The 26,577-nt window shown below is 36.8% G+C and overlaps 2 protein-coding genes across 6 annotated transcripts; both read left to right on the forward strand.

The window, feature by feature from the left end:
- The first annotated feature begins 238 nt into the window (after window positions 1–238).
- Window positions 239–13,284, forward strand: LOC131625008 (pentatricopeptide repeat-containing protein At5g15280, mitochondrial-like). 5 transcript variants are annotated; one of them, XR_009290698.1, is made up of 7 exons: window positions 239–3,973; window positions 4,563–4,664; window positions 4,743–4,871; window positions 4,951–5,071; window positions 5,230–5,320; window positions 11,373–11,625; window positions 11,721–13,284. XR_009290698.1 is itself a non-coding variant. In XM_058895921.1 (5 exons), the coding sequence occupies exons 1-5, from the start codon at window positions 433–435 to the stop codon at window positions 5,255–5,257; spliced, it is 3,921 nt and encodes a 1,306-aa protein (XP_058751904.1). In that variant the 5' UTR covers window positions 239–432; the 3' UTR covers window positions 5,258–5,390. The 5 variants fall into 5 exon arrangements, 3 of the variants coding, with proteins under 3 accessions (XP_058751904.1, XP_058751905.1, XP_058751906.1); XR_009290699.1 differs by lacking the exon at window positions 11,721–13,284 and having other exon boundaries at window positions 11,373–11,685; XM_058895921.1 differs by lacking the exons at window positions 11,373–11,625; window positions 11,721–13,284 and having other exon boundaries at window positions 5,230–5,390.
- Window positions 11,379–26,290, forward strand: LOC131624988 (uncharacterized). The gene is made up of 4 exons (XM_058895900.1): window positions 11,379–11,446; window positions 11,579–11,625; window positions 11,721–11,854; window positions 25,730–26,290. Exons 1-4 carry the CDS (start codon window positions 11,379–11,381, stop codon window positions 26,288–26,290), a joined length of 810 nt encoding a protein of 269 aa, XP_058751883.1.
- Window positions 26,291–26,577: the final 287 nt, after the last annotated feature.

The raw sequence follows: 26,577 nt of genomic DNA on the forward strand, positions 1-26,577 counted from the left end.
GAAGAATATTAATATTATTAGTCAAAATATTTTATTCTATACTTAAATTGAAAATTAATATTATGTTTGAGTTATTATTATTATTATTATTATTATTATTATTATTATTATTATTATTATTATTATTATTATTATTATTATTATTATTATTATTATTATTATTATTATTAACTCATCTAAAAATAATAATAGTGTAGGAAAATTTAGAGTGATCAATTAAATATTTCATTAGAAAAAAAAAATTGAACCGACTTCAACGTTTTTGAATGAAGCCGTATTCGGCTCGGAGCCACGTACGGTGTTTTAAGTCCCCAACACCCTGCCTCTCCGACATCGTAGCCGCCGTTACCACCACCGCCAACATCTCCACCGCAGGCAACACCTCCATCTTCGCCACTCCAATAATTCCATAGAATTTTCCCATGCCATCGGATGCTCAACTCTCTCACCACTCTGCGTCGCCACTCCCCAAACCTCCTCTCTTCTCTACACCACCTCACCACCAAAACAACAACCATTCCTTCCCTTTCCATCAACTCACACCTTAACCCTTCTCTTAAACCCCACCTTCTAGAACTATCCACCGTTATCCCCGATATCACGCGCCAATTTTGGAGGGTTCCAGTTTTGAAAACCCAGCACGTGCTCCAAATTCTACTTGGTTTTCAATCCGAGTGTTCAAAAGTTGGTATTTGCGTTGAAAAGGTTCGATCTTTGTACGAAATTTTCAAATGGGGTGTTGAGAAAAATAACACCCATTTTTTGCAATCTTACGAGGTTATGTCATTGCTTCTTGTTCATGCTGGGTTGTTTACAGAAGCTGAGAATTTGATTACTTCATTAGAGGGTAAAGGTGTTTCTTTAGGGGGAGTCAGTAGTGGGATTTTTGATAAACTAATTGAAGGGTATGTTAGTGAGAAGCAATTGGAAAAAGCGGTTTTTGTGTATGAGAAAATGAAGGAAGGAAGAATGGTTCCTTCGAGGTTGTCTTATCGGGTTCTGCTTGATTACTTGGTGAAGATGAAGAGAACACAGACTGCGTTTCGCGTGGCGTTTGATTTGGTGGAATTGGGTGAGTCTTTGTGTGGTGATGAGATGAGAAATGTAGAAGATGCTATGGTTTTGCTTTGCGTTGAGGGGAAGATTCAAGAAGCGAGAAGCTTGATCCGAAAGGTGTTGCGTTTGGAAAACTATGAGGTTAGTAGCTTGGTTTTCGATGAAATTGCATTTGGGTATTGTGAGAAGAAGGACTTTAAGGATTTGATTAGTTTCTTTGTTGAAGTAAATTGTATTCCTAGTGTGATAGCTGGAAATAGAGTTATGAATTCGATGTGTAAAAGCTATGATGTAGAAAGAGCGAGTTTGTTTTTGAAGGAACTCGAAAGTGTAGGTTTTTGTCCTAATGAAGCAACCTATGGGATGTTAATTGGTTGGAGTTGTTATGAAGGGAAAATGAAAAATGCGTTGAGTTACTTATCGGTTATGCTGTCGAAAAGCTTTGTGCCGCGTTTATGTACTTATAATGCTCTTATAAGTGGATTGTTTAAAGTAGGTATGTTAGAGAATGCTAAGGATATTCTTGATGAGATGATTGATAGGGGAATGGTACCTGATATTTCGACTTTTAGGGTTCTTATAGCGGGGTATTGTAAGTCAAGACGGTTTGATAAAGTGAAAAGTTTGGTTCGTGAGATGGAGAGCCGTGGTTTGGTTAACCTTTCTTCGACGGAGAGTCCACTTTCCAAGGCGTTTCAGATTTTGGGCTTGAATCCTCTGAATGTGAGGTTGAAACGAGACAATAACAAGAAACTTTTCAAAGCAGAGTTCTTCGACGAAATGGGGAACGGGCTTTATTTAGATACTAATGTTGATGAATTTGAGAATCATGTTAATTCAGTTCTTGGAGAATCCGTGTTACCGGACTTCAATTCATCTGTTATGAAAGAATGCAGCAGCAATAACATAAAAATTGCGCTGGTTTTGGTTGAAGAGATGCTTTGTTGGGGCCAAGAATTGCTTTTGCCGGAATACTCAAAATTAGTGAGACAACTTTGTTCATCTCGCTCGCAAATCACGTCAGTTATCAAACTTTTGGAGAAAATGCCACGGTCTGCTCGCAAACTCGATCATGAAACCCTCAATTTGGTTGTTCAGGCATACATCAAGAAGGGTTTACTTTGCCGAGCAAAATCTTTACTCGATGAAATGCTTCAAAACAAATTTCATATCGAGAACTCGACGTATACCTCCTTACTCGTACCTTTATGTAAAAAAGGAAACATGAAGGACTTCAATTATTATTGGAACATTGCTTGTAGAAATAAATGGTTACCAAAGTTGGAGGAGTTTAAACATCTTCTCGGCCATATCTGCCATCAGAAAATGCTTCCCGAAGCATTACAGTTTCTCGAAATCATGCTTTTAGCATACCCTCTCCAAAGGTTAGATATATATCATACATTTCTCAAAGTACTTTCTTCTGAGGGTCTTACAGATACTGCTCTTGTAATTTTAAAACAACTACAATTTTATTCATTCTTCGATCAAGCCAGTTATAATAATCTTATAAGGGGCTTATGCAACGAGAGAAAATTTTCGCTAGCTTTTACGATATTGGATGATATGCTACAGAGAAATTTCGCACCTTGTTTGGATGTTTCAGTCTTGTTAATACCTCAACTGTGCAAGGCTCGTAGATATGACAAAGCTATTGCGCTAAAAGATATCATTTTGAAAGAACAGCCTTCAGTTTCTCATTCTGCTGATTGTGCCTTGATATGCGGATTTTGTTATTCGGGTAACATTGAGAAAGCGGATTCTCTGTTCCGAGATTTATTATCTAAAGGACTAATTTTAGATGATGAGCTTTGTAATATGCTCATTCAGGGCCACTGCAAAACTAATGACTTGAGAATAGTGGGAGAGCTACTCGGTGTTGCGATAAGAAAGAGTATGGAGCTGTCACTCTTGAGTTACAAAAACTTGGTGAGATCGATGTGTATGAAGGGTAGAGTCCCGGTCGCACTGAGCTTAAAGAACTTTATGTTTGCACGATGTTCACTTGATGACGTTATCGGATATAACATTCTTATTTTCTATCTTTTGTCTAGTGGAAACCGTTCGGTTGTTGATAAGATACTAACTGAAATGGAAGAGAAGAAGGTTATACTCGACGAAGTTGGTCAAAATAATCTTGTTTATGGCTTCTTGCAATGTAAAGATTTATCCGGTTCTTTGCATTATCTGACTAGCATGATTTTGACAGGACTCAAACCGAGTAGTCGCAGCTTAAGGAAGGTAATAAGCAGTCTGTGCGACGTCGGGGAAGTACAAAAAGCCGTGGAGTTGAGTCGAGAAATGGGATTAAGAGGATGGATACATGATTCTATCATCCAAACAAGAATTGTGGAAAATCTTCTTTCTCATGGTTTGGTAAAAGAAGCAGAAAGCTTTTTGGACAGAATGGAAGAGGAATCTCTAACTCCTGACAATATCAATTATGATTACTTGATTAAGCGTTTCTGCCAGTACGGAAGATTGAAAAAAGCAGTTCATCTTCTGAACACAATGCTAAAGAAATCCAACATACCGATTTCCACCAGCTATGATTTTCTCATTCATGGATTATGTGCACAAAATGAATTAGACATAGCTTCAAATTTTTACTCTGAGATGCAAAACTGGAATCTCAAACCAAGAATCGACACAGTGGAAAGGCTCGTGTTTAGCTTCTGCGAACATGGGAGGACAGAACAAGCAGAACAGTTCTTAGTGGACATGATTCGCGGAGGCGAAACGCCAACGAGAAAAATGTATTGCGCAGTGATTAAGAATTATCACGCGGAAAAGAATCTTAAGAAGGCGTCGGAGCTCGTGCAAGCCATGCAGGAAAAGGGCTACCAGCCTGAGTTTGACATACATTGGTCTCTGATAAGCAACTTAAGCAATGCCAAAGAAAAGGATGCTTATGATGGTAAGAAGGGATTTTTATCAAGGCTTCTTTCTAAAACTGGTTTTCTATAACGTTTTGCTTGGATTGATGGAATCAAGTGAAGAATGGAGCAAGATCGTTATGAGATGGAATGGATTTTTTTTTTCTTCTGGAAATTGTGTATTGATGTTATTAAAAAATTTCCAATATAAATTTTTGTATTGCTTTTTCAAATATAAATTTTCTATTTGTAGGTTGTTAACACCTCATAGATAAATTAGCATTATCTTTAATTTAAATATTCATTTGAACTCCTTATATATTTTTTATAGCCTCTGAAAAAATTCAGTCTTTTTTTCATCTCTTTATTTCAAGTTTTTTGGGTTTTTTTATTCCCTTCATTTTTTATCAAATGACACACACATAAGATGATATATAGAGTGGTGAATTTTTTCAAGATGCTTCATTCTGCATCAAAATAACTCTTAAATAAGCCATATTCCATGTCTGTCGTGATAGTAAAATTTAAGTATAAAATGCATTATCTACCTATTGATATGTATGATTAATGTTTCAAGCTCAACAAGAGGTTTAATGCAATCCATCTCCCTCCATCTCTATTATTTTAAAGTTGTTCGGTGTGGTGTCAATGTTTTCGTTAAAGTTGTTGCCCGGATTGGAGAAGTGAGCAAATCTCTGAATGGTGGTTGTGCATTGCTTCACAGTTTGAATGGTAAGTTGCTCGGTGAGGTGAAATGCTAAGATTAATTTATGATTATGTGTTTTACGAAAATATTATTTTTGTGAACAGGTGGTGGTAGTAGAGGCAAAAGGCAGAGACACAGGGAAGATGTTGTTCACCCTTTGAAGGTCTCTATGGAGGATCTTTACCTTGGGACATATAAGAAGCTTTCTCTAAATGTTGTGTTTTTGACGATGGGTGTCTATAATGTTAGGTATATTTTTTTGGTCCTTTGTAATGATTTTAATTTCATGATATTGTATTTATACTTCAACAGAAGGAGCATCTCAAGTTCAGAAGAAGGGGTGGAAATCTTATTGTAGAGCACACTTTGTCCCTCACTGGAGCTTTATGTTTGCCCTGACTCTAGCAAAGTTGCTATTATTGATATCTTTGAGGTAACCCCAGTTCTATATCCATCCAAAAGTTGTATTACCCTCCTCATACCTTCATTGGTTATTCATATTTTCTCTTATGTTATTCAGTTTTTCGATTTAAAGTTTTAGATCCGAGTAGTTCGATCTAATTTTTGTTTCATGTCATTTTTGTTTTATAGATTGAAACGCAAAGGCACTCGAACATGAAGAAAACAGTAGAAAAAAGCTGCTAAGGATCCGAACAAGCCCGAGTACCTTCTCTGTTCTCATGTATGAGTTTTATATCTTGTGATTTCATTTTCGCTTTCTTGTAAGAACCATTATCGTTGATATTTAAGTAGTTTTTTTACCCAGGTTTCTAATAGACCCCAACAGTAATAATAGCTAATAACAGTGTCATATATTGATGATTGTGACAACTTCTTACAATGGAAACAACACTAGGGTGGAATGGAGAGTAGCTCCTTACAAAATGGTAAATGGAAAATACTAAGATTCCTAAGATAATAACCCTACTGAGAGTGAAAATCCTCTCACTACTCAGCCACCAAATGCCCTCTCAATACCAGCCTACTCACATCATTTCTTCCGTCCTCCTTTATTCCCTCCTGCCCCATGTGTTCACTGATTTCCTCAATCTCATCTTCCACTCTCTGACTGCCACCTAAGCAATTAGTTATTTCTGCCCCCATTTCCACTACCACCTCACTATTCATTCCTTCTATCATTCCTAACTGTGTCCCACGTGCATTTTCTCCTTCCTCCTTATTTCCCTTTCTGCCCCTTCTCTTATACACCTGTGTCAAAGGCCTATCAACACTCCCTCCCACCAGTTTGACCTTGTCCTCAAGGTTGAATTCCGGAAACACTTGGTCAACGACAGCAGCTTCTTCCCAAGTCTTATCAGAGTCCGGTAACCCTTCCCATACAATGAGTACCTCCTCAATTCCGTTTAACAGTCTCCTCACCCCTTGAACTGCCTTTGGCTGTACATGTAATTCCCAGTCATCATTCAGCATTTTAGGTAGTGGTTGACTCACCACAAAACTGCCTACAACCTTCTTTAATTGCGACACATGAAAAACCGGATGAATTTTTGAATGCACCGGTAAAGCCAATTTATATGCAGTCTGTCCTATCCTCTCTAACACTTCAAAAGGACCATAATACCTGGGACTTAGCTTTTCATTTGGCCTTCTTGCTAGTGACTTGAATCGGTACGGCTGAGCCTTCAAATAGACCTTATCTCCCACCTCAAACTCAATGTCTCTTCTCTTCTTATCTGCCCATTGTTTCATGCTATTCTGGGCCTTCCCCAACTGCTCCTTCAACTCTTCCAAAATGGTATCCCGTTCCCACAACAATTGATCCACTTCATGTACTCTAGACCCGTCTTTAGCATATTTAATTACAGTGGGTGCTTCTCTACCATACATTGCCTTAAAAGGACTCATCCCAATTGACATATTGAAAGAAGAATTAAACCAGAATTCAGCCCATGCCAACCATTTAATCCAACTTTTCGGATGTCCATTCACAAAACATCTTAAGTATGCTTCCAAGGTTCGATTCGTCACCTCCGATTGCCCATCCGTTTGAGGATGATATGCGGAACTATACTTCAATTTGGACCCCGACATTTTGAACATCTCCTTCCAAAACAGGCTCATAAACACCCTATCCCTATCCGAAATGATAGAAGAGGGAAAACCATGTAACCGAACCACTTCCGCAATAAAAATATCTGCCACATCTTTAGCAGTGTAGGGATGTTGTAATGGCATAAAATGTGCAGCCTTTGTCAATCGATCGACCACTACTAATATCGTGTCCTTGCCTTTCGCCTTTGGAAGTCCTCCAATAAAATCCATGGTCAACTCCTCCCAAATCTGATCCGGAACCGCAATTGGTTGTAACAGTCCAACTGGCTTCAAAGCCTGATACTTATTACTCTGACACACCCCACATTTCTGCACATACTCCTCTACATCCCTCTTCATATTCTTCCAATAAAAAACATTTGCAATCCTTTTAAATGTTCTCAACCCTCCTGAATGGCCTCCCCATAATGATGCATGGAACTCTTCTAAAATAATAGGTATTTTACTGGACTTGGAAGATAAAACCACCCTTCCTTTATGCCACAAACATCCTTTTTTAAATTCAAAAAAAGGATGAGACTTCGGATCCACTACCAATTCTTGGATTAACTTCTGCAATTGTTCATCTTGAGCTGTTTCCTCCACAATAATACTCCAATCTACCGTACTCACCATGGAAATAGCCTTCATATCCACCACACGTGACAATGCATCCGCGACTCTATTCTCCTTTCCCTCCTTATAATGAATCTCAAAATCGTATCCCAGCAACTTTGCCACCCATTTTTGTTGTTCTCCATCTAACAACCTTTGCTCCAACAAATATTTTAAGCTTCGTTGATCAGTTCGTATAATGAAGTGGCTACCCATCAAATAATGCCGCCATTTCTGTATAGCTAACACAATGGCCATCAGTTCGCGTTCGTACACAGATTTGAGTCTTCCTCTGTCAGATAAAGCTTGACTTAGAAACGCTAAGGGTCTGCCCTGTTGCATCAATACTGCCCCCAACCCAAATCCGGACGCATCAGTTTCGATTTCAAAAGGAATTTGGAATTTTGGCATATTCAACACGGGTAACTCCGCCATCTTTCCCTTCAATGTCTCGAACGCCTGACGTGCTTCATCACTCCATTGAAAGCAGTCTCTCTTCAGCATATGTGTCAAAGGTCTGGCTATCAGCCCATACCCTTTAACAAATCTCCTATAGTAACCCGTCAACCCCAGGAAACCACGCAATCCTTTCTGATTTTTTGGTAAGGGCCATTCTTGCATAACTTTGATTTTCTCCGGATCAGCGGCAATTCCTTTTGAGGAAATTATGTGACCCAAATACTCTAATTGTGCCATTCCAAAACAACATTTCTTGGCATTCAACTTGAGAAATTGTGTTCTCAGTACCTCCGGCACAATCTTGAGATGGTCTAAATGAGTATGTGGATCACTACTGTACACCAATATATCATCAAAAAAAACCAATACAAACTTCCTCAAATATGGTTTGAAAATGTCATTCATAAGAGCTTGAAATGTAGACGGAGCATTTGTCAAACCGAACGGCATTACTAGGTACTCGTAATGTCCCTCATGGGTTCTAAATGCGGTCTTATGAATGTCACCCTCCTTCATCCTAATTTGGTGATAGCCAGATTTTAAATCCAACTTAGAAAATATAGCGGCTCCCCACAATTCATCTAATAATTCATCGATCACAGGAATGGGAAATTTGTTAGGGGTTGTAACATTATTCAAAGCCCTATAATCGGTGCAAAACCTCCAACTACCATCTTTCTTTTTCACCAAAATTAAAGGGCTAGCATAGGGACTTACACTTGGTCGAATTAGACCGGCAGCTAACATATCCTTCACAAAGCTTTCAATTGCCTCCTTTTGGTGATGGGGATACCTATATGGTCTGATGTTAGGTATCTGAGCTCCTTCTTTAATATCAATAGCATGATCGCATCGCCTATGAGGAGGTAACTCCACCACCTCTCGAAACAAATCGCCATACTCTTCCAACATGTCAGACAAGCCAGCTACTTCCCCTTTAACCTCTTGGGAGCACAGATTCAGAACATTCAATTCCACATAAAAACCCTCACCTCCTTTATGAAATTCTTTGAACATAGCTTTCAAAGACGCCACTGTCCTTGATAATTGAGGGTCACCTCGTATTTCTACCCTCTTGCCATCAATAGTAACCCACAAAACATGCTCCCTGAAATCTGCTTCCATCTTCCCTAACCCTTCCAACCATTCATATCCCAACACTACATCCACACCCCTCAAATCAAACAAATAAAAATTCTGTACCACATTTACATTAGGCAATGCTAATTGCAAATCACGACACATCCCTCTCTTCCGCACCTTATGACCATCACCAACCTCCACCACATACTCTAAACTTGAATCTGGTTTGATGCCAAGTTCAGCTACAATCTCATGAGAAATGAAATTGTGAGATGCCCCTGAATCCACAAGTACCATGACAGCTTTACCTTGAATTCTTCCCCATAGCTTCAACGACTTCTTAGACGTCATACCCGCTGCACTCCCCATATGCAATTGCATAGCCCGCACCTCCCCCTCCATGCCATCGTCACCGTCGCCATCGTCTCCACCATCCCCAAGCAGTAACACATGGAGATGACGATTCTTACACACGTGACCCGGTGAAAAAGCTTCATCACAACGAAAACATAAACCACGCTGTCTACGATCTTCCCATTCCGCATCAGAAAGACGTCGAAAACCCGACTGCCGACGAAACCCGCCACCACTTGACCCACCGGAACGTTGCGCCACTGACCCCAAACTCTCTGAATTACTTGGTTGACCAGACTTCACCGTATTTGATCCCTGGGCCTCAGTAATGGAGTTATTTTTTTGTGAAGACCCGGATCCTTGACCCGACCCATCCCATCTACTCTTCAAAGCGGGCCTATTATCAACTGGCCCAATTTTATTACTCGCTACACCCCCATCCAGGCCCATCACCCTATTTTTTTCTTCCACCTTTCTTGCCATCTTCATCGTACTACCCAAATCGGTGGTGCCATGTAAACGCACCTCTGCTCTCACAGCTTCCTTCAATCCATTCATGAATGCTCCCCTGAGCATCTCTTCATCAGCATGGCGTAACAGTGACGACACGAGTTCAAATTGCTCGATGAATTCAGCAACAGAATGAGTCTGCTTCAAGCTCATTAACACTTCATATGGATTCTCCGACGTCGCATCCTGGAAACGTCCCAACAACGCCCGTCGCAACAGCACCCATGTAATACGCTCCGTCCTAGCTTCCCACCATTGAAACCAATTAAGTGCTTTTGCTTCAAAGCAAATCGAAGCTGCAAGCACCTTCTCCTCTTCTGGAATGTGGTTGATTGTGAAATATCGCTCAGCACGATAAATCCACCCATAAGGATCTTCCCCGGAAAAATACGGGACCTCCAAACGCCTCATCCTCCCCTCTCGTCGATCTAGTCGGCGTTCGCGAACAGCAACATCGTCATCCTCGCGTCGATTGTTGTTTTGTTGTATAATCAATGCACGCAACTCCATCATTGCCTCATCCAACAACTGCCGATTCTCCATACGAATCTCCTCCGTCCTTTTCTCTAAACTTTCGATACGTTCCATTCTCGTAGCTACCATATGCACCCAGATCGTGCTCTGAATACCAATTAATAGACCCCAACAGTAATAATAGCTAATAACAGTGTCATATATTGATGATTGTGACAACTTCTTACAATGGAAACAGCACTAGGGTGGAATGGAGAGTAGCTCCTTACAAAATGGTAAATGGAAAATACTAAGATTCCTAAGATAATAACCCTACTGAGAGTGAAAATCCTCTCACTACTCAGCCACCAAATGCCCTCTCAATACCAGCCTACTCACATCATTTCTTCCGTCCTCCTTTATTCCCTCCTGCCCCATGTGTTCACTGATTTCCTCAATCTCATCTTCCACTCTCTGACTGCCACCTAAGCAATTAGTTATTTCTGCCCCCATTTCCACTACCACCTCACTATTCATTCCTTCTATCATTCCTAACTGTGTCCCACGTGCATTTTCTCCTTCCTCCTTATTTCCCTTTCTGCCCCTTCTCTTATACACCTGTGTCAAAGGCCTATCAGTTTCTCAAGGTTTGTACACTGGTGGGCACCTAAGATAAATTCATTGTATATGAGGTTGTTGAAATTTAAACAATATCTCATGGTTATTGTCAATATTCTTCAAATTGTATGCTAAATGTATGTTTGTTTCATTGCATGTGTCCTTCATATACAATTGACACTAGTTTTAGTTTTACATGTCTTTATATATGAATCATATTCATTTTCAAAGAAATGCAAAATATGTTGGTAAAGCGATGTTACAGTTTCACCATTCACTCTAAGCTCTGTTCATACATTTATATTGTGAAAACTATTAGTGCTAGTGTTTGATATATATATATATATATATAAAATTTGTAAGAAAATAAATAAATACAAATGTTTATATATATGATAAATACAAATGTATTTTGGTCTCTAGAATTTGCTTCAAAATAAAATTTGTAAGAATTTGCCTGAAAATGTGCTTATTATACATGCCTCATGGCTTCATATTAGTTAGTCTTGGTGTAGCATGAATTGTATGTTTATTTATTTTTTTATGTCTGCTTGCTTTATGTAAACTTAAAGCATACATCTGCTTAGCAGGTAACCATGTCAATAGCAGATCTTGGTGGCACAAATATAGATTTGAGATTTTTCAGCTCTAAGGGAGGACACCTGTTTGTTATAGTCACTCATTTCCTTAGATTCTCTGATGGTGAGTTTTCCTGATAAGGAGAGTGTGATTGAAAGTGAAACACACAAAATATGAAAACTTGTCCTGACATTCTATATTTTGTTGGTGATAACAGTGACAAAGACAAAACTTCATTTGCATCATTGTATAATGAAGAAACTGGTGAGTGAACTCAACTCTATGCAATTTAGCCAGCCTTGACTATCCATGTGTGCTTATTCTTCACTTTTTCTCCTACGATTGTTTTTTCTTTGTAGGATACGCCAGGAAGCAATTATCTTCACCCATGCTTGTTTTGTGTTCAAAACTGCATAAGTACCGATCAAAGCCATCACTGGATCCATTTTCATTTTCAATTCATGAAAGTGATAATGTTTGGACAAAAATTGCAGTTAGTGACGGATTATCCACCAAAAAGGAAAACCTTGAATTCATGAAGTCCAAATATTCCAAATGCTCAGGGATATACCCTAGGTTAAGTAATCCATGTGAATAGAATCCATTTAATCAAGTGCTTTTCAAGAAACTGAACCAATCATCATCTTCTGATCAAGTATCAAGCATCCTTTTGTGGAAATAAATAAGTCTGCGCCAAAACCTATGTGAGACCCTAGTTTGCTCCATGATTCTTGATCCCATGCTTTTAGATGTTTTATTTAATGAATGAATGCAAATTCATGTTAATTCCCTAATGGAGGACCCTAGTTTGTAAAGAATGCACCATACCATGTGTACACCATAAACCTCTCTACTTTTCATCACATGAAACCCTTCATTTTGTCAAATGTATGTTGGTCATGTGACAATGGTTGGACCCACATTTCTCCCCTTCCAGCCATAAGGGAATGACCCATTCTTTTTCTAATAACTTGTTTGCAAAACTCTATCTTCTCCTTTGGTAGAGGTTTTGTCATCATGTCTGCCCCATTCTTAATCGTGTGAACTTTATCTACTTTTAACAATTTTCCCTCCAACACATCACGAATCCAATGATATCGCATGTCAATGTGTTTTGACCTTGAATGATATGTCGAGCTCTATCGCAATAGAGAACATAACTTTCTTGATTATGGCCTAACTCTTAAAGGAACTTCTTCATCCATAGGATCTCCTTAAAACCCTCAATGATGGCGATGAATTCAACTTTCGTGGTACTCAAAGCAATGCACTTTTGTAATCGTGATTTCTATGAGACACCTCCCTTGCAAAAGTAATCAAATACCCGAAAGTATAGTTGCTTGATGTTGTTCTATTTGTCTTTTCCTGTCCCATCACTTGAGGACAGATAATGGTTTAAGTTTGTGGGTGTGTTAACCCACATTTTACGAGTTAATACATGCCTTTGTAGTTGTTTATTCAGTCTTAATATTTTGTTTATTTACTACAATTTCCTTCATTGTGAGTTTTTTAGTTGTTTTAGCTTGGAGCACAATAGGTGCTCCATTTAATGGTTTAACTTGTGTTTTGTGTATGCAAGGGTTAACAAAGTCAATCTGAGGCAAGACTGCACAAGTCTACTGCATGGAGCACAAGCTGAAGGAACTTGGACCAAAGAGAATTAATAATGGAAGCTGCTAGCTAATAAGGATGGCATGGAAGGAAGTACTAAATGTATGGAAAACATGGTGGTGCTGAAAAATGGAAGAAACTATTCAAATTCAAAGTAATAGTGGAGGCGCTAGAACACAGATGTTGGTACGATACTACGGTACTCCTACAGAGCGCGCCACCTGCACTGTTGTGGCAGACTACCACACTACAACTTGTCTCCCACCGTTTTCTACTTTGTAGAAAAATTCCTTGATCCTATGCTATAGAATTATGTTTTGGCGCAATTTTATATGGGCTTGATGTGCTTTTATGAACACAAGTCCATGATCCAATACAACATACAAACCCTAATCGTTGGTTTATAAATAGATTTGTGTTGGAGATTTTAAGGGAGATCACATATTCCAAAATTCCATTACAAAGAGTTCAACTGCATAGATAGTGGAAGTGTGAGAAAGTCTTATTTCCTCAACCAATTATGTGTTAGCTGATGAGAATTGGCACGGCTGGAGTCATCTCTTGAAGATTAAGTGTCTCAAGTCATTCTTCAAGTTCCTCTTAGGATTAAAAATTTTGTTCATTTATTGTATTAAGATGTTTCCTTTGAGAACCATGTTTGTAGCTTGTATTCAGCTCACTATGAGCTAAACTTTTTTAAGTTGTTTTTATGTTATATATTATGTGGCTAGTGCTTGATTTACCATGTGTTTTACTTGATTAAAAACTTGTTTCTTTGATTCATCAACTTAGAAATGGGTAACAACTTGTTGTTGTGAGAGATCCAACAATAAGTGTATCTCATGAGTAAAAATGGTTGAAAGAGTATGGTAGAGAAATTCACTTGACCTAGTTTATTTAAAGATAAGTGTCATACTCCAAAATTTTCTCATCACATTTCAAGATATCTTGGCTCAAGAAGTCTCTTCAGACTCACATGATCTTCAACTACTCAAGACCATGCAATAATTGGGCACACTTATCTGTCTCCTAAGCTATCAACCCACAACTAGGGTTTTGTTTCTTTCAAAGTAGAATCAGGTTCTAAGACCTCAGGTGGACTTCATGACTTCTCATATGCCTCAAATAATCTTCACACCAAGTTTCAAGCTCTCATTCACAAGATTGCCCAGTCAACTGCTCAAATGGTCAACAGTCGACTATGCTAGGTTAAAAGTCAACTATGGTCAACCTACAGTCAAAACTCCTGATTTTTTGTCAACATAAATATTTTTAAGTTACATTCATCATTTTATCAAGGGTTGTTCATGATTCATCAGGAAAAGATCCAAAAATAATCAAGAGATAAAGTTTCTAAATTAGGATTTTAAGGAGAAAGTCAACTGAACTTTGACTGGGCACAATTCTCACATAGTTCATCATAAATTGTCCAACCAAAGCTCATTCTCAAGGAAATTCAATTCTATACAACTTTTATGTTGGGCCTAAGTCCAGGAAATGCATCATTTGAGAGATATGAGCAAAAACATTGCAGGTCCTTTTAAAGGTTCACAAAAAGTTGTTTCTTTTCAGGACCAATATCATTAAGATAAAATCTCCAAATGCAAAAAATTGTTCCAAAGTGGCTTGAAGAGGACATATTTATCTTTCCAAAAAGTCCTATAACACCTTTATAGGATAAAAATTGAGTGAGTTATGATTGTTAGAAGTTGGAGAAATTTGAGAAAAAGCATGAAACCCTAAATGAGGAATCTTGAATTTCCAAGTAATGGGCCATTATTTTTGAACTATCCACGTGATATTGAGACCATTAAAGGCCCAAAGGCTATTTGATGCTTATTTTATGATTTTATTATATTTATTTTTGGATTTATTTACTTAAATTCAATATAAATAAAATAAAATAAAAAATAAATCAAATTAAATCACACAAAAATGTTCCATTCATTGAATCATGTCCAAGTTCATCTAACCAAGCTAATAACACGTGAAGAAGTGGTGGAAAATAAATTGGAAGCTTGAAAAAAAAAGATTTGGTGCATAATCAAAATTAAATAATTTCAATCAAATCTCTTGATCTCTCTCCAATATTTTTGACCTAATTTCGTCTCTTATAAATACCTAAGCATTTCAACCCCATAGGATCACACAACCCTAGCCTCCAAGCAACTCTCCCACACTTGCAAAAAAAGTCAAAAATATGGAAAAAATCGTATCACTCCTTCCAACAAGTTTCAGAGCTTTTCGATCGTTCCAATTTATTCTCAGGGTGCCATGACACGCCTAAATGCACCTAACATGTTCATCATTATCGTAAGCTTCATGATTCTTATAATTTGCGTTTTACGTTGTTTTAAGTCAAACTAATCGTATGTTTGGATCCCTGGTACCAATTAGAGAAGCTTTGATCCATTGGTGTGGAGCTTTATAGCCTGTAACGCCTTGTGCCATTGTTAGGGCACGAAGGTATATTGATTGCGTTTTCAAACTTGCAGGGATCTTCAGACCGAACTAAGGCCACCATCGTATTCAGAAGGAAGTTTATAGTCGAACCATGTCCTTTGATGCTTTTAATATGTCTTGTTTCGTGAATTTGAAATGTGCAGGTTTTAGCTACCAAAAATCGTAGCAGGTCGGTGTCGGATTCGTAGCTATTTTTATGAAAAAAATTCCAGGTGCTCAAGGTTGAAGAAGACGAACGCGTGGCAGTTTGGCCCTCTCTGATTCGACTGTTCGTTGTGCACAGAGCCCAGTCAGAATATTTCCTTTGACTTTTCAAAGTCTACCCGCGTTTAATATTTATTATTTGTTGTGTGATTTACTAACAAGTGATCGTTGCAGTCCATTCGGCCAAGGGATGCGCTAGTAACCAAGACAACCAGGGATAGAGTCCCAACAGCGGCTATACATTATTTTGGGCAATTTTTCAACTTTTTTTCTTCTTTTCTAATTAACCTTATAACTAACATCTAACCATTTAAATTAATCATTATTAATTTATATTAGGTTAATTAACATAGATAAATTAATCTAAAGATTTAGGAATAATTTTTTTTAATTGATTAGTTAATCAATTTTAATTTAGTAATTACATTAATTGATTTAGTTAAATTCCTATATATATAATTAACGGTTAGTTATTAGGGTTTTCCGATTAACACCTTCATTTACTTAAACTTTTTTTACTCTTCCGATTATTCGCTCATATCCCAGTTTTCTGCTTTCGCGCTTATAATTTTGTAATTGCTCATTGATTGTAATTTAATTTTTTGCGCGCCTTCTCTTTCCGATTAGTATGTAATTCTCCCGAAGCATTGTAATAGTTCGTAGGATTTATTTTTCGCACATCCCCCACTTTGAATTACGTACTCCCCTCCCCGAAGCCCTGTAATAGCTAGGATTCTATATTTCCGCTTTTACTTTCCTGCAATATATATCTGCATGTGTTAGTAAAGTAGGGAGTGAAAAAATTTCAAAACTAAATCGTTAGCCCACTAATTCAAGATTAAAAATACTTGAATCTAAATCAATCGCACACACTCACCCCTAGGGTACGCCTCTCTCGATTGTCTTTGATTATATGGCCGTGTCCCTCGATTTAAAATGTCCCGCAATTTAAAATTATCAAAGATCATGGTCCCTCGATGACCCTCGAATTGCTGCCTACGAAAACATGATCTTATCCTTCGAACGGTTGCCTAATGAAAGATGATTGTCCCTCCGATATTGCTAAAGGTACCTCTATTCTGTTGCCTTCAAACGACCTTCGATGACCCTTCGATGTCCCAAACACGTCCAATAGATAGGACTACCTACCTACAAATGGTATGGTTAGCCCTATCCCTCCGAAAAAGCATAACAGTATAGGAGAAACTAAGGGTAGGGTAAATAGCCTTAGTTTGCTTGCTCAAAGTATTTCTCTCACCACTTACCTTTTTTCAAAACAAATTTCAAACACTCCGCATACATCCTTGAGGACTGATACAAGGAGCATTGCAAAATATTGCCACTTCTTTTCAAACACACACACACACACACACACACACACTTTGACTTTCAAACCAAACAAACGAACTAAGAAAACTAAGAGCCCGTAAATAACTACGGATGAAAAGGGTGATAACACATTCCCTTTTCATAACTTACCCCCGAACTCAAGTCTTTTCTTAACATGGTCTCTCCTGTACTTTTATACCTTTCCAAAATTGGACAAAATAAAAGTCGGTGGCGACTCTTGCTCACCACAACATTTTGCTTGCGAAAATAATAAAGTCAGTTCTCCCACTGTATTACAATAAGAAACTACAACCATTAAGAAAAATCAGAATATTTAACAGACGTATATTAAGGTTACAAGTGAGGTTTAGCGATTTGTTTTTCTTGCCCTTTTATACGTGCTTTTGAATGATGTAGAAATACACCACTCGATCCTTTTTACCTTGCTTTTCACGACACCATACAACATTAACACATGACTTCACTAAAGATATTAATGGATCAAAGTTCAACTCAATCACTCTTAATATATTTCCATTACTTCTCTCTAATTCGATCTCTATGGATCTCCGTGGGGATGGGATGTAGGAAAATATTCCCCCGTGGGGGAAATAGGGATGGAGATGGAGAATAAATTTGAGGGCGGGGAGGGGAGCAGTGAAGCATCCTCCAAACATTCCCTACCCCGTTGACATCCCTAGATTTGATCTTTATGGATCTCCATGGGGATCTGTGGGGATGGGGATGGGGGAAAATATTCCCCTGTGGCAGGAATTGGGGACGAAGATGGGAAATAAATTTGGGGGAAAGGCGAGGAGCGGGGAAGTATCCTCTGAACATTCCCTATCACGTTGACATCCCTACTTTCTATACTTTTGGTACTTGCTCTAAGTGAACATTGAATTCAACTGAACTCATATTATTATTTTCTATAATCATGCTTAAATTGAAAGAATAGAGTTTATACCAAAGTCATATGTAAGTAATAAACACTCCCTATGGGTACGATACTCTTATATTTATTACTTGGTGCAATCAAAACATGTATACTTGTATGTGATACCTTTAAGAAGCTGACATCCTCTATTTTACTTATTTAATTAAAATAACTAAACAAACAAAAAAAACATCCACTAAAAATCATTTTTGTTTTAATTTTTTTCAAATAAAAATGAATCGAAATGACCCGAAACGACAAAAAAAATGCGAGCGTGTACAAAGTCGAAAAATAAAAATGAACACACCGAGTTAAACTACAAGAAATGTAGTTCTACATAATAGTTCGATTCAGATCAAAATTGAAATTAAAAATATCTAGATAAAAAGGCTCGGGCTATATAAAATGCGACACCATGCAACGCCTAAAAAATAAAATAAGCACACCAAAAGGACCTATGCGCACCGCTCTTCCGTAAAACAGTTCGGTACAACTCCAAACTTGAAAATTTTGTTTGCGGATTTTACACGTGATCGGAGAATGAATCAACTGGTATGTCTATATAAAATTGATATTTTATTTTAAGCGCAACAACACTGGTAGCTTGCAATTATTTAAAAAGTAGAGACAAATTTAAAGTACGACAATAATCAATACTACCAGTTTGTTGTACATGTCAGGACTGATTTCAAATATACTATATAGATGATCAATATTAGTGGATGATGGATAATGATGCTCAGGAATCAACATTGTTGGAAAATCCTACATTATCTTTGAATATACAGCCAAATGTTAATCCATATTTGAAATAACATGTGTCAATAATGTTACCAGTTTTTCCACAATAGGAGGAGACTTTGGAATTGGATGAAGCTTTGCCATGGACTCTTTTTTTAGGTCAATGCCAATTTTTTTAATAAGCCAAAAATGCATTAAAATAACAACACAAGCAGTGCTAAATATATACAAGATACTGATACAAGTTACAATAACATCAAACTATCAAGCCAGGATACTTGGAACTAATCTTGCACACCTGAAACTAATAGCAGCTAGGAAAAACAAAATTACTGCAATAAACCTTAAGCAACTTCAAACAATCTGCTAACCTGCCCCGACCCCCAGCTAAACCTACACCAGAACCAGAAAACAGCGACGTCAAAAGCAAATCGAATTACATCACTTTAGGCGGTTTGAAAAACTGGACCTCCCGTGGATCTCCATGAACACCATAGCTAGAGCAGAAAGCCGAACTCCTGGGAAAACAAAATTTAAAAGAAGATCTTCATCTTTTTCGTTGAACAACAACAACATCAATTTTCAGAAAATCACAACTCCATGATTACTCAACCAATTACAAAAATGTAAAAGGGGAACTTGTTTAGAATTTAATCACGAATCCAGTCATGTATCTTTTTTAAATTAATGTGACTTATAACTCGAGAATTTCTGGAAACAAGTTAAGAACCCTAAAAATTATTTTCAAAATTAAATTCTTAAAACACAAAATCAAGCCCTAAAACCTTAAGGCTATTAATCCCTACATGTTTATGAATAGATTGGTATTAAGTTTCATGCAAATAAGTACTTGAATAAACGAATGCAAGTTTCAAAAACTTACCTCTGAACAAGTGATCAATCTGGACTTTAGAGATGTTTCAAAAGCATGTTAATGACTTGGATAGCTTCACTAACTCCCAATGAAGCTAACTGAATGCTCAAAAGGACCTGTAAATGCTTAGAAATTCAAACCCGATATCACCTAAAACACAAGAAAACAACAATGGTGAATGGTGATGGAGGAGTTATAGATGCTATCTAATGATCTAGATAGGTTCTATGACCAATATATGAGGTGTATGAATGTTTAGTTTGGATTAAAATGGGTTGTATGGCTTAACACAACTTCAAGTGCAAGTAAGGTGTGAAAAAGTGGAAATGAGTGGTCAAGAGATTACATGTCTTGAATGAGTGTTTGGATAGCTTCTATTTAATGTGTAAAAGTTATCCGAAGTGATAGTTTGGTAAGTTTGTGTTTGGTTTGTGTTTTGGAAGGTTAAGGCTTCAAAGGTATGTAAATGAAGGTGAAAATGGTGATTTCGGGTTAGGAGTGTTTTGGGAGGTGGTGGAGATGATGGAAAGCTTCTAAATGATGTTTAGAAGTTGTTTGAAACCTGGGTTGACACCAAGAATTGGTAGAACTCAAAATCACTAGAAAAATGCAAAGGTAAGAAAAATGGAGAAATTCAAGTGAGGGGTGACTTGGAGATTTATGGTGTAAGGAATGCAATGAGCAATATCCTCTATTTATAGGCATAAATTAGGGTTTGTGGGTGAAGGAATATTAGAATTTGGCCTTCACATGTGATAGTTGTACCACATTGCTTCTTCATGAAGAAAGGAGAAAATTGTGGTTCCAAGAGCAAGGTACAAGCTCAAGCATGCTTCCATGACTTTATTCTGAGTATGGAGAGGTTGCTTGTGATGTTAGAATTGCTTTTTCTGCAGAAGAGACATGGGAGAGGCTCAAGGAGAGCGGACTTTGCAAAAGTATGCTTTTACAAAATGGAAGTCTTGCCTTTAGTCTTGATATAGAATGAAATCTTGGACAATGCTTATAACACTTGGATCATATCTCAAAAGAGAGTGTAATCTTATGAGTTTGGTGCCTTGAACAAGTTAGAGGGGTTGTACTTTGAAGATTCTTTCAGATTTGAACCAAATTCATCCTTGTTCTTCATGTTCATACCTTCCATTTCAAGTGTTATGGAGCCTTCTTCACAAAATCATATCTCCTAGCTCAAGTCACTTGTTAAAAGTTTTCTCAAACTCTTTTGGGATCATGGAGAAAAATGGCCACAAAGTTAGGAAAAATTCAAGTGAAAAAACTTAAAAAATTTCTAAGTTTTTAAAACATAATCTTCAAAATTTCATATCTCTTAAAATAATCATTTTTTGTTGAAATGAGATAAGTGACAAAGTTGTTTATTTGATCAAGATATATAACTTTCATGTTGCAAAATGACTGTGTAGGTGAAATTTAAAGTTCCCAAAATAAGGTCAAAATATCTTAAAAACCTTATTTTTGACTTTTGTTGACTTTTTAATTCTTGATGAATTCTCTTGATTTTTTTAGTCAAATGTCTTCAACAATCATATGTTGATGATTTGTATCTTTAAAAGTTCATGGTTGACCATTTTTCTCAAAAGTCAAAGGTTGACCCACACGATTGACTTTTTCCAAATGAACTACAATTTTGTGGATCCCATATGAATCAAGGTCTCCTCTTAAAATGAATTATGTGAATGAATTATAATGTTTATTTGGATGCCCTTGAATCATGGTTTTAGTCTTGGAGCCATGTCCTGATTAAAAGTCAACTCTTTGGTGGAATTAGGTCAAAACCCTAATTTGGGCCTCAAGTGATCTTGAAAGTGGTTGATCTTGAATTGGACTATCCTTGGATGTATTGGATATTGATGGGAGAACTCTTGGAATCATAGGAGAATGTTGAACTTTCTTGTGGGTCTCAAAACCCTAATTTGCTCAGTCTCCTCTTGATCAGCCTCTTGTCTTAGGACACAAGCAACAAACAACATTTTTTTTGTATTTTTTTAGTTAGCAGATGATATGCATGAAGATAATGATGATCCTAATATTTGGAAATATGGTGGGATCTCAGTGGTCAAAAATTGGGGTACAATAGCGATGTCAAAAGCAGATCGAATTACATCACTTTAGGCGGTTCGAAAAACTAAACCTCCCGTGGATCTCCATGAACACCAAAGTCGGAGCAGATAAGCCGAATTGCTGGGCAAACAAAAAATTGTCACGGTATCGATAAACACATTCACGAATACAGAACAGACACCCGACACCATCCGGAGAACACAAGCCTGAACCTCTCAAGCGACAACATCTGGTCTGACCTCTCCGGGACCAATCACCTACTCGAATTTCAACAGACGAATTATTCTGAAAAAGACGTTAGGCAAGAAAACCTGCTCAGCACACGACTAAGCACCCGACTCCTTGCAGCTATACCATATCAGCTTCCAATGATGCAGATAAACAAACATCACTCATAACAGGCTACCAAATTAAAAACTTCTGATTTATTGACGACACCAAGGATCCTACAAGCCAAAATTGAAGCGCAAACTCCCCATTTCAAATATCTACACTAGTCCACACATCCCAAACATGCCCTCGGATTTGAGAACCATTGATTAATAGTATAGCTCATTCAATTTGGTTTGAATCTCAACCAGCTCCATGACATTGTTTTTACACACTCAACAACCTGATCAATATTAACTTCTTTGTCGTTGAACAACTTCTCATTTCACGCCTTCTAAATGCTCCAAATTCCAGCGGTCCAGATCGTTTTAACACTATTTTCTTATTCTCTCCCACTGCCCACAAGCCCTTTGAACTGTTCTAGATGAATCAATCCTTCATTTTGAAATACTGCAGAGATCTCGAGCCATCTGCTAATCAAGTACCAGATACACGCAAACATTTTGCACTAAAAAAAGAGATGAGAAATTGTTTCTTCTGCCCCACACTCCCCTACACATTGGATAAACCCTGATCAATCACCCATTTCTTATAAAGATTCTCTTTTGTAGCTACCCTATTCTGAAACATTTGCCAAACAAAGCATGACACTTTTAACGGAGCTGATTTTTTACCAAGCCTTAGTCAACCACGGTTCAGCGATACCCTCCCTCCCCGATATAATTTTCTTATACTCTTCCTTAACCGAAAATGTATTAGAAATTTTGACAACTCCTAAATCTAACGAGTTTAAGCCTTTCCACCAAATTGAGCTGTTTCTATCCCCACTAATAATCTCTCCCGCTCTAGTCCCATATCTATTAACCAAGGCCGTGTACCACAACCCTTCATTTTCTATATTGGTTTTCCATTTCCATTTGAATAAAAGGGCATTATTAAATGCCTTCATATCTTTTATACCCAGTCCCGCCCTCTTCTATAGGTCTACACACATTTTCCCATTTTACCCAATTTACTTTCCTCTCATCCTCGCTCCCACCCCATATAAATTGTTTGAAAAGAGATTCGAGTTGAGATACCATGCTTGTCGGAGCTTTGAAAAAAGAGAGAAAATAGATTGGGATCACTGACAATACTGATTTTATTATAATTACTCGACCACCAATGGACAACTTGTGTTTCCAGCACGACAACTTGGCCCGAACTACATTAATTTATGTTTGCCCCGTCGATAATCTCCTCGAGTTTGCTCCAATTGGGAGGCCAATATATTTGAAGGGAGAGCTACCTACTTTGCAGTGTAGAATTCTTGCGGCTTCTAATATCCAACGTTGGGCTATGTTGATCCCTACGATGATATTTTTATTGAAATTAACCTTTAAACCTGTTAATAATTCAAACAACATTAGGTTTGCCTTTATGACCCGAATATTTCCCCATCCATTTCTGCCGATTATCAACGTATCATCTGCGTACTGCAAGTGTGAAAAGCATTCTTCTCCATCATTGAATTTATACCCTGAGAACCTTCCTAACTCCACTGCTCTCTTCATTAACATATTAAATCCTTCCGCTACAATAATGAAGAGGAACGGAAAGAGGGGGTCTCCTTGTCTAAGGCCCCTCTCCATACCAAATTCTTCTGTAGGGCTACCGTTTACTAGTACCGAAATTGAAGCGGACTTTAAGCTTTCTGATATCCATCTCCTCCACTTCTCGTGAAAACTCATCTTTTCCATAACCAAATCCAAAAAATTCCAATCTACTTAACCATATGCTTTTTGAAAATCTCCTTTAAACATAATCACTTCTTTATTCTTCCATCTAGCATCCTCTACAATTTCATTTGCCACAAGATTTCTGCCAAATTAGGTGTGCGTGCTTCTTTCTTTTCATTAGCCCATCGCTAAAAAACAAAGCTAAAAAATGAAGTTATATCATCAGTTAAGGAGATTAATCTAATCTCTCTATTTCTATATTTTAAAACCTGAAAAATTATATATTATTGTTCTTCTTTTTACTTTGTTTCCGCACCATTCTGAGTCACAATTTATAATAATACTAAAAATATAAGTTAGTTATTTTGAAATCATTATGAACACGGTCAAAACAATTCACTTACCACTTATTGTGAGACAAGCTATAAAAACAGTTAACACGAGTTCAAGTTTTTCATAACTCTTCTATCGCTTAAATTGTAGATCAAGTGTATCTCTCTCTCTCGCTCATTCTTCTTGTTATACTAGTTATTGTTTCTCTTTGAAGCAGCAGGTGCTCTCTCTCTCTCTCTCTCTCTCTCTCATGTTCTTCCTGTTATAGGTTACTAGTTATTGTCCGAAGATCTCTAAGGTTTCTCTTTGAAGCAGCAGGTAATATCTCTCTCTCATATTCTTCCTGTTATAGTTTACTAGTTATTGTACGAAGATCTCTAAAGTTTCTCTTTGAAGCAGCAGGCGATCTCTCTCTCTCTATTTTCATTTCAAGAAGGTATAATTGATTCACTCTCTCAACATTTCTTATCTTTTTCTTGGAAACGTCATGGAAAAAAGAACGTAATAATATTCCATTATTTTCTTTGAATTCCGAATTCTTGAATCTTTATATAACCAGTTCACCATTGTTGATTGTTTTTCTCTCTATTTTGTTAGTTTAATCGTTCTTGATTTTTTTTTATATTGCTAATGAAGTTTTAATCCACATGTTTTCATGCATCAACAAAATAGGATTAAACTACCAAATTATTGTGATTGCTTGTTCTATTGTTTTGTTACTTAAAGCTGTTATGTAATTAACTGTTTTTGTAATCAGTTATGAGCATTTTTTCATTTGTTCTGATAGCCTCCAACTTTAGTTCATAGTATACAAATCTTCTAGGTTTCTTATATATATATATATATATATATATATATATATATATATATATATATATATATATATATATATATATATATATATATATATATATATATATATATATATTTTCTTTTATAGTTATAGCTATGGAAAAAGTTGGATGTCACCTTGTCCGGACAAGTTCAAGAACATAGGTAGATTAATGCAGCACTTGGAACATTTACATAATGATGCCAAATTCAGATGCGATTGTTGTAAGAGGGCTTTTTTAACCAAATTGGACACTAAAAAGCAAAGAAATGGTAAGAAAGTAAATATTAAAATATGAACTATACTTCACACAGTTAACACCCTTATTTCTTTTAGATGAACATTGTTTGAGATATGTGTAACTGATGTAAGAACTTGATATTATCTTTGTACATGTTGTTTGCTTTTGAAAAATTACTCATATGTTTTATTATACTTACAATTTTATTTATTTACTTTTAGTACTAACTTCATCATAGTCATCATTACCTTATTAAACTTCTCCTCTCCTTTATTTTAATAATAACTCTTATAGTTTATTTTAAAAGTTTATTGATAGGGCACTGGTTGTGTAGAAGAGTATTACACATCTATCAAATTGAAATATTTTAGTGTTTACTGTTTAGGTTTAAGTTGGCGAGATAATCATTGATTGATCGTGTATAAATAAGTGCACCATCCTTTTTTTTTATTTTAATTATCTATCATATAAGAAAAGTCTCCCTTTTCTTGGTACCAATTGGCGTTTCATGTTATTTGCAGGTTGAATTTGTAGTGTATCATTCTTAAGTGCCAATTGGTGTCACTCCATAGTATATGGTTCGTTTTTTTACCTGAGTTGTTTCTATTTTTAGTAACAATAATATTGTCCTAATCTATGTGTTTTAGATTTTTTTTAGATTTTTTTTCTGGTGCAGACAATAGCAAACATCGTAAAACTGGTGGCTGAAACGGTTACGTCAGTTGCAGAGATTGCCTCAAGACAAACTAATAAGGTGATTTGGAAAGTAAGAATGCCGTCGAAAGTCAAGATCTTCGCTTGGAAAGTCAAGATCTTCGCTTGGAGATTGCTAAAAGACAGATTACCAACAAGGCTACAATTGCTTAGAAGAGACATCATCGCGGGTAATGAAGAATGTTTATGTGTTTTCGGATGCCCGATCAAGGAAGATGCAAATCATTTGTTTCTTCGATGCGTCAAATTGAGAAGGGTGTGGGAAAAGATTCAAATCTTGTTAGAAATTTTTGTGACGGATGGAGATGATTGCTCTAGTAACTATTTGAATTGGTTTGAAGCTTTACATAAAAAAATTCCCGCGAGGAGGGCTGGAGTGTTTTGGACAGTTGTATGTTGGTGTATTTGGAAACAAAGGAATGATATGGTGTTCAATAATGCAGTAGAAGATGTAGAAGAGATAGTACACAATATAAAGATGCATTTATGGTGGTGGATGGCCATTGGAAATAACAGAGAGTAGAATGTTCCTTCTGTGAGTGGTTTAACTTTCCTATACAATGTATGCAACTGTAAGGGTTTTAACTATACTGTTATGCTGGGATTTCTTGCAGTTCAGGTTTGTGGGTGGTTTTTGGCCTTGATATTTTTCTGGCCTGTGTAATGTATTCATTGTTTGGTTTAAGCACCATTGGTGCTTTATGATATATATATATATATATATATATATATATATATATATATATATATATATATATATATATATATATATATATATATATATATATATATACCATTGCTGATAAAAAA

The sequence above is a fragment of the Vicia villosa genome, unplaced genomic scaffold, assembly GCF_029867415.1.
Source record: "Vicia villosa cultivar HV-30 ecotype Madison, WI unplaced genomic scaffold, Vvil1.0 ctg.000177F_1_1, whole genome shotgun sequence".
NCBI classification, from domain to species: domain Eukaryota; kingdom Viridiplantae; phylum Streptophyta; class Magnoliopsida; order Fabales; family Fabaceae; genus Vicia; species Vicia villosa.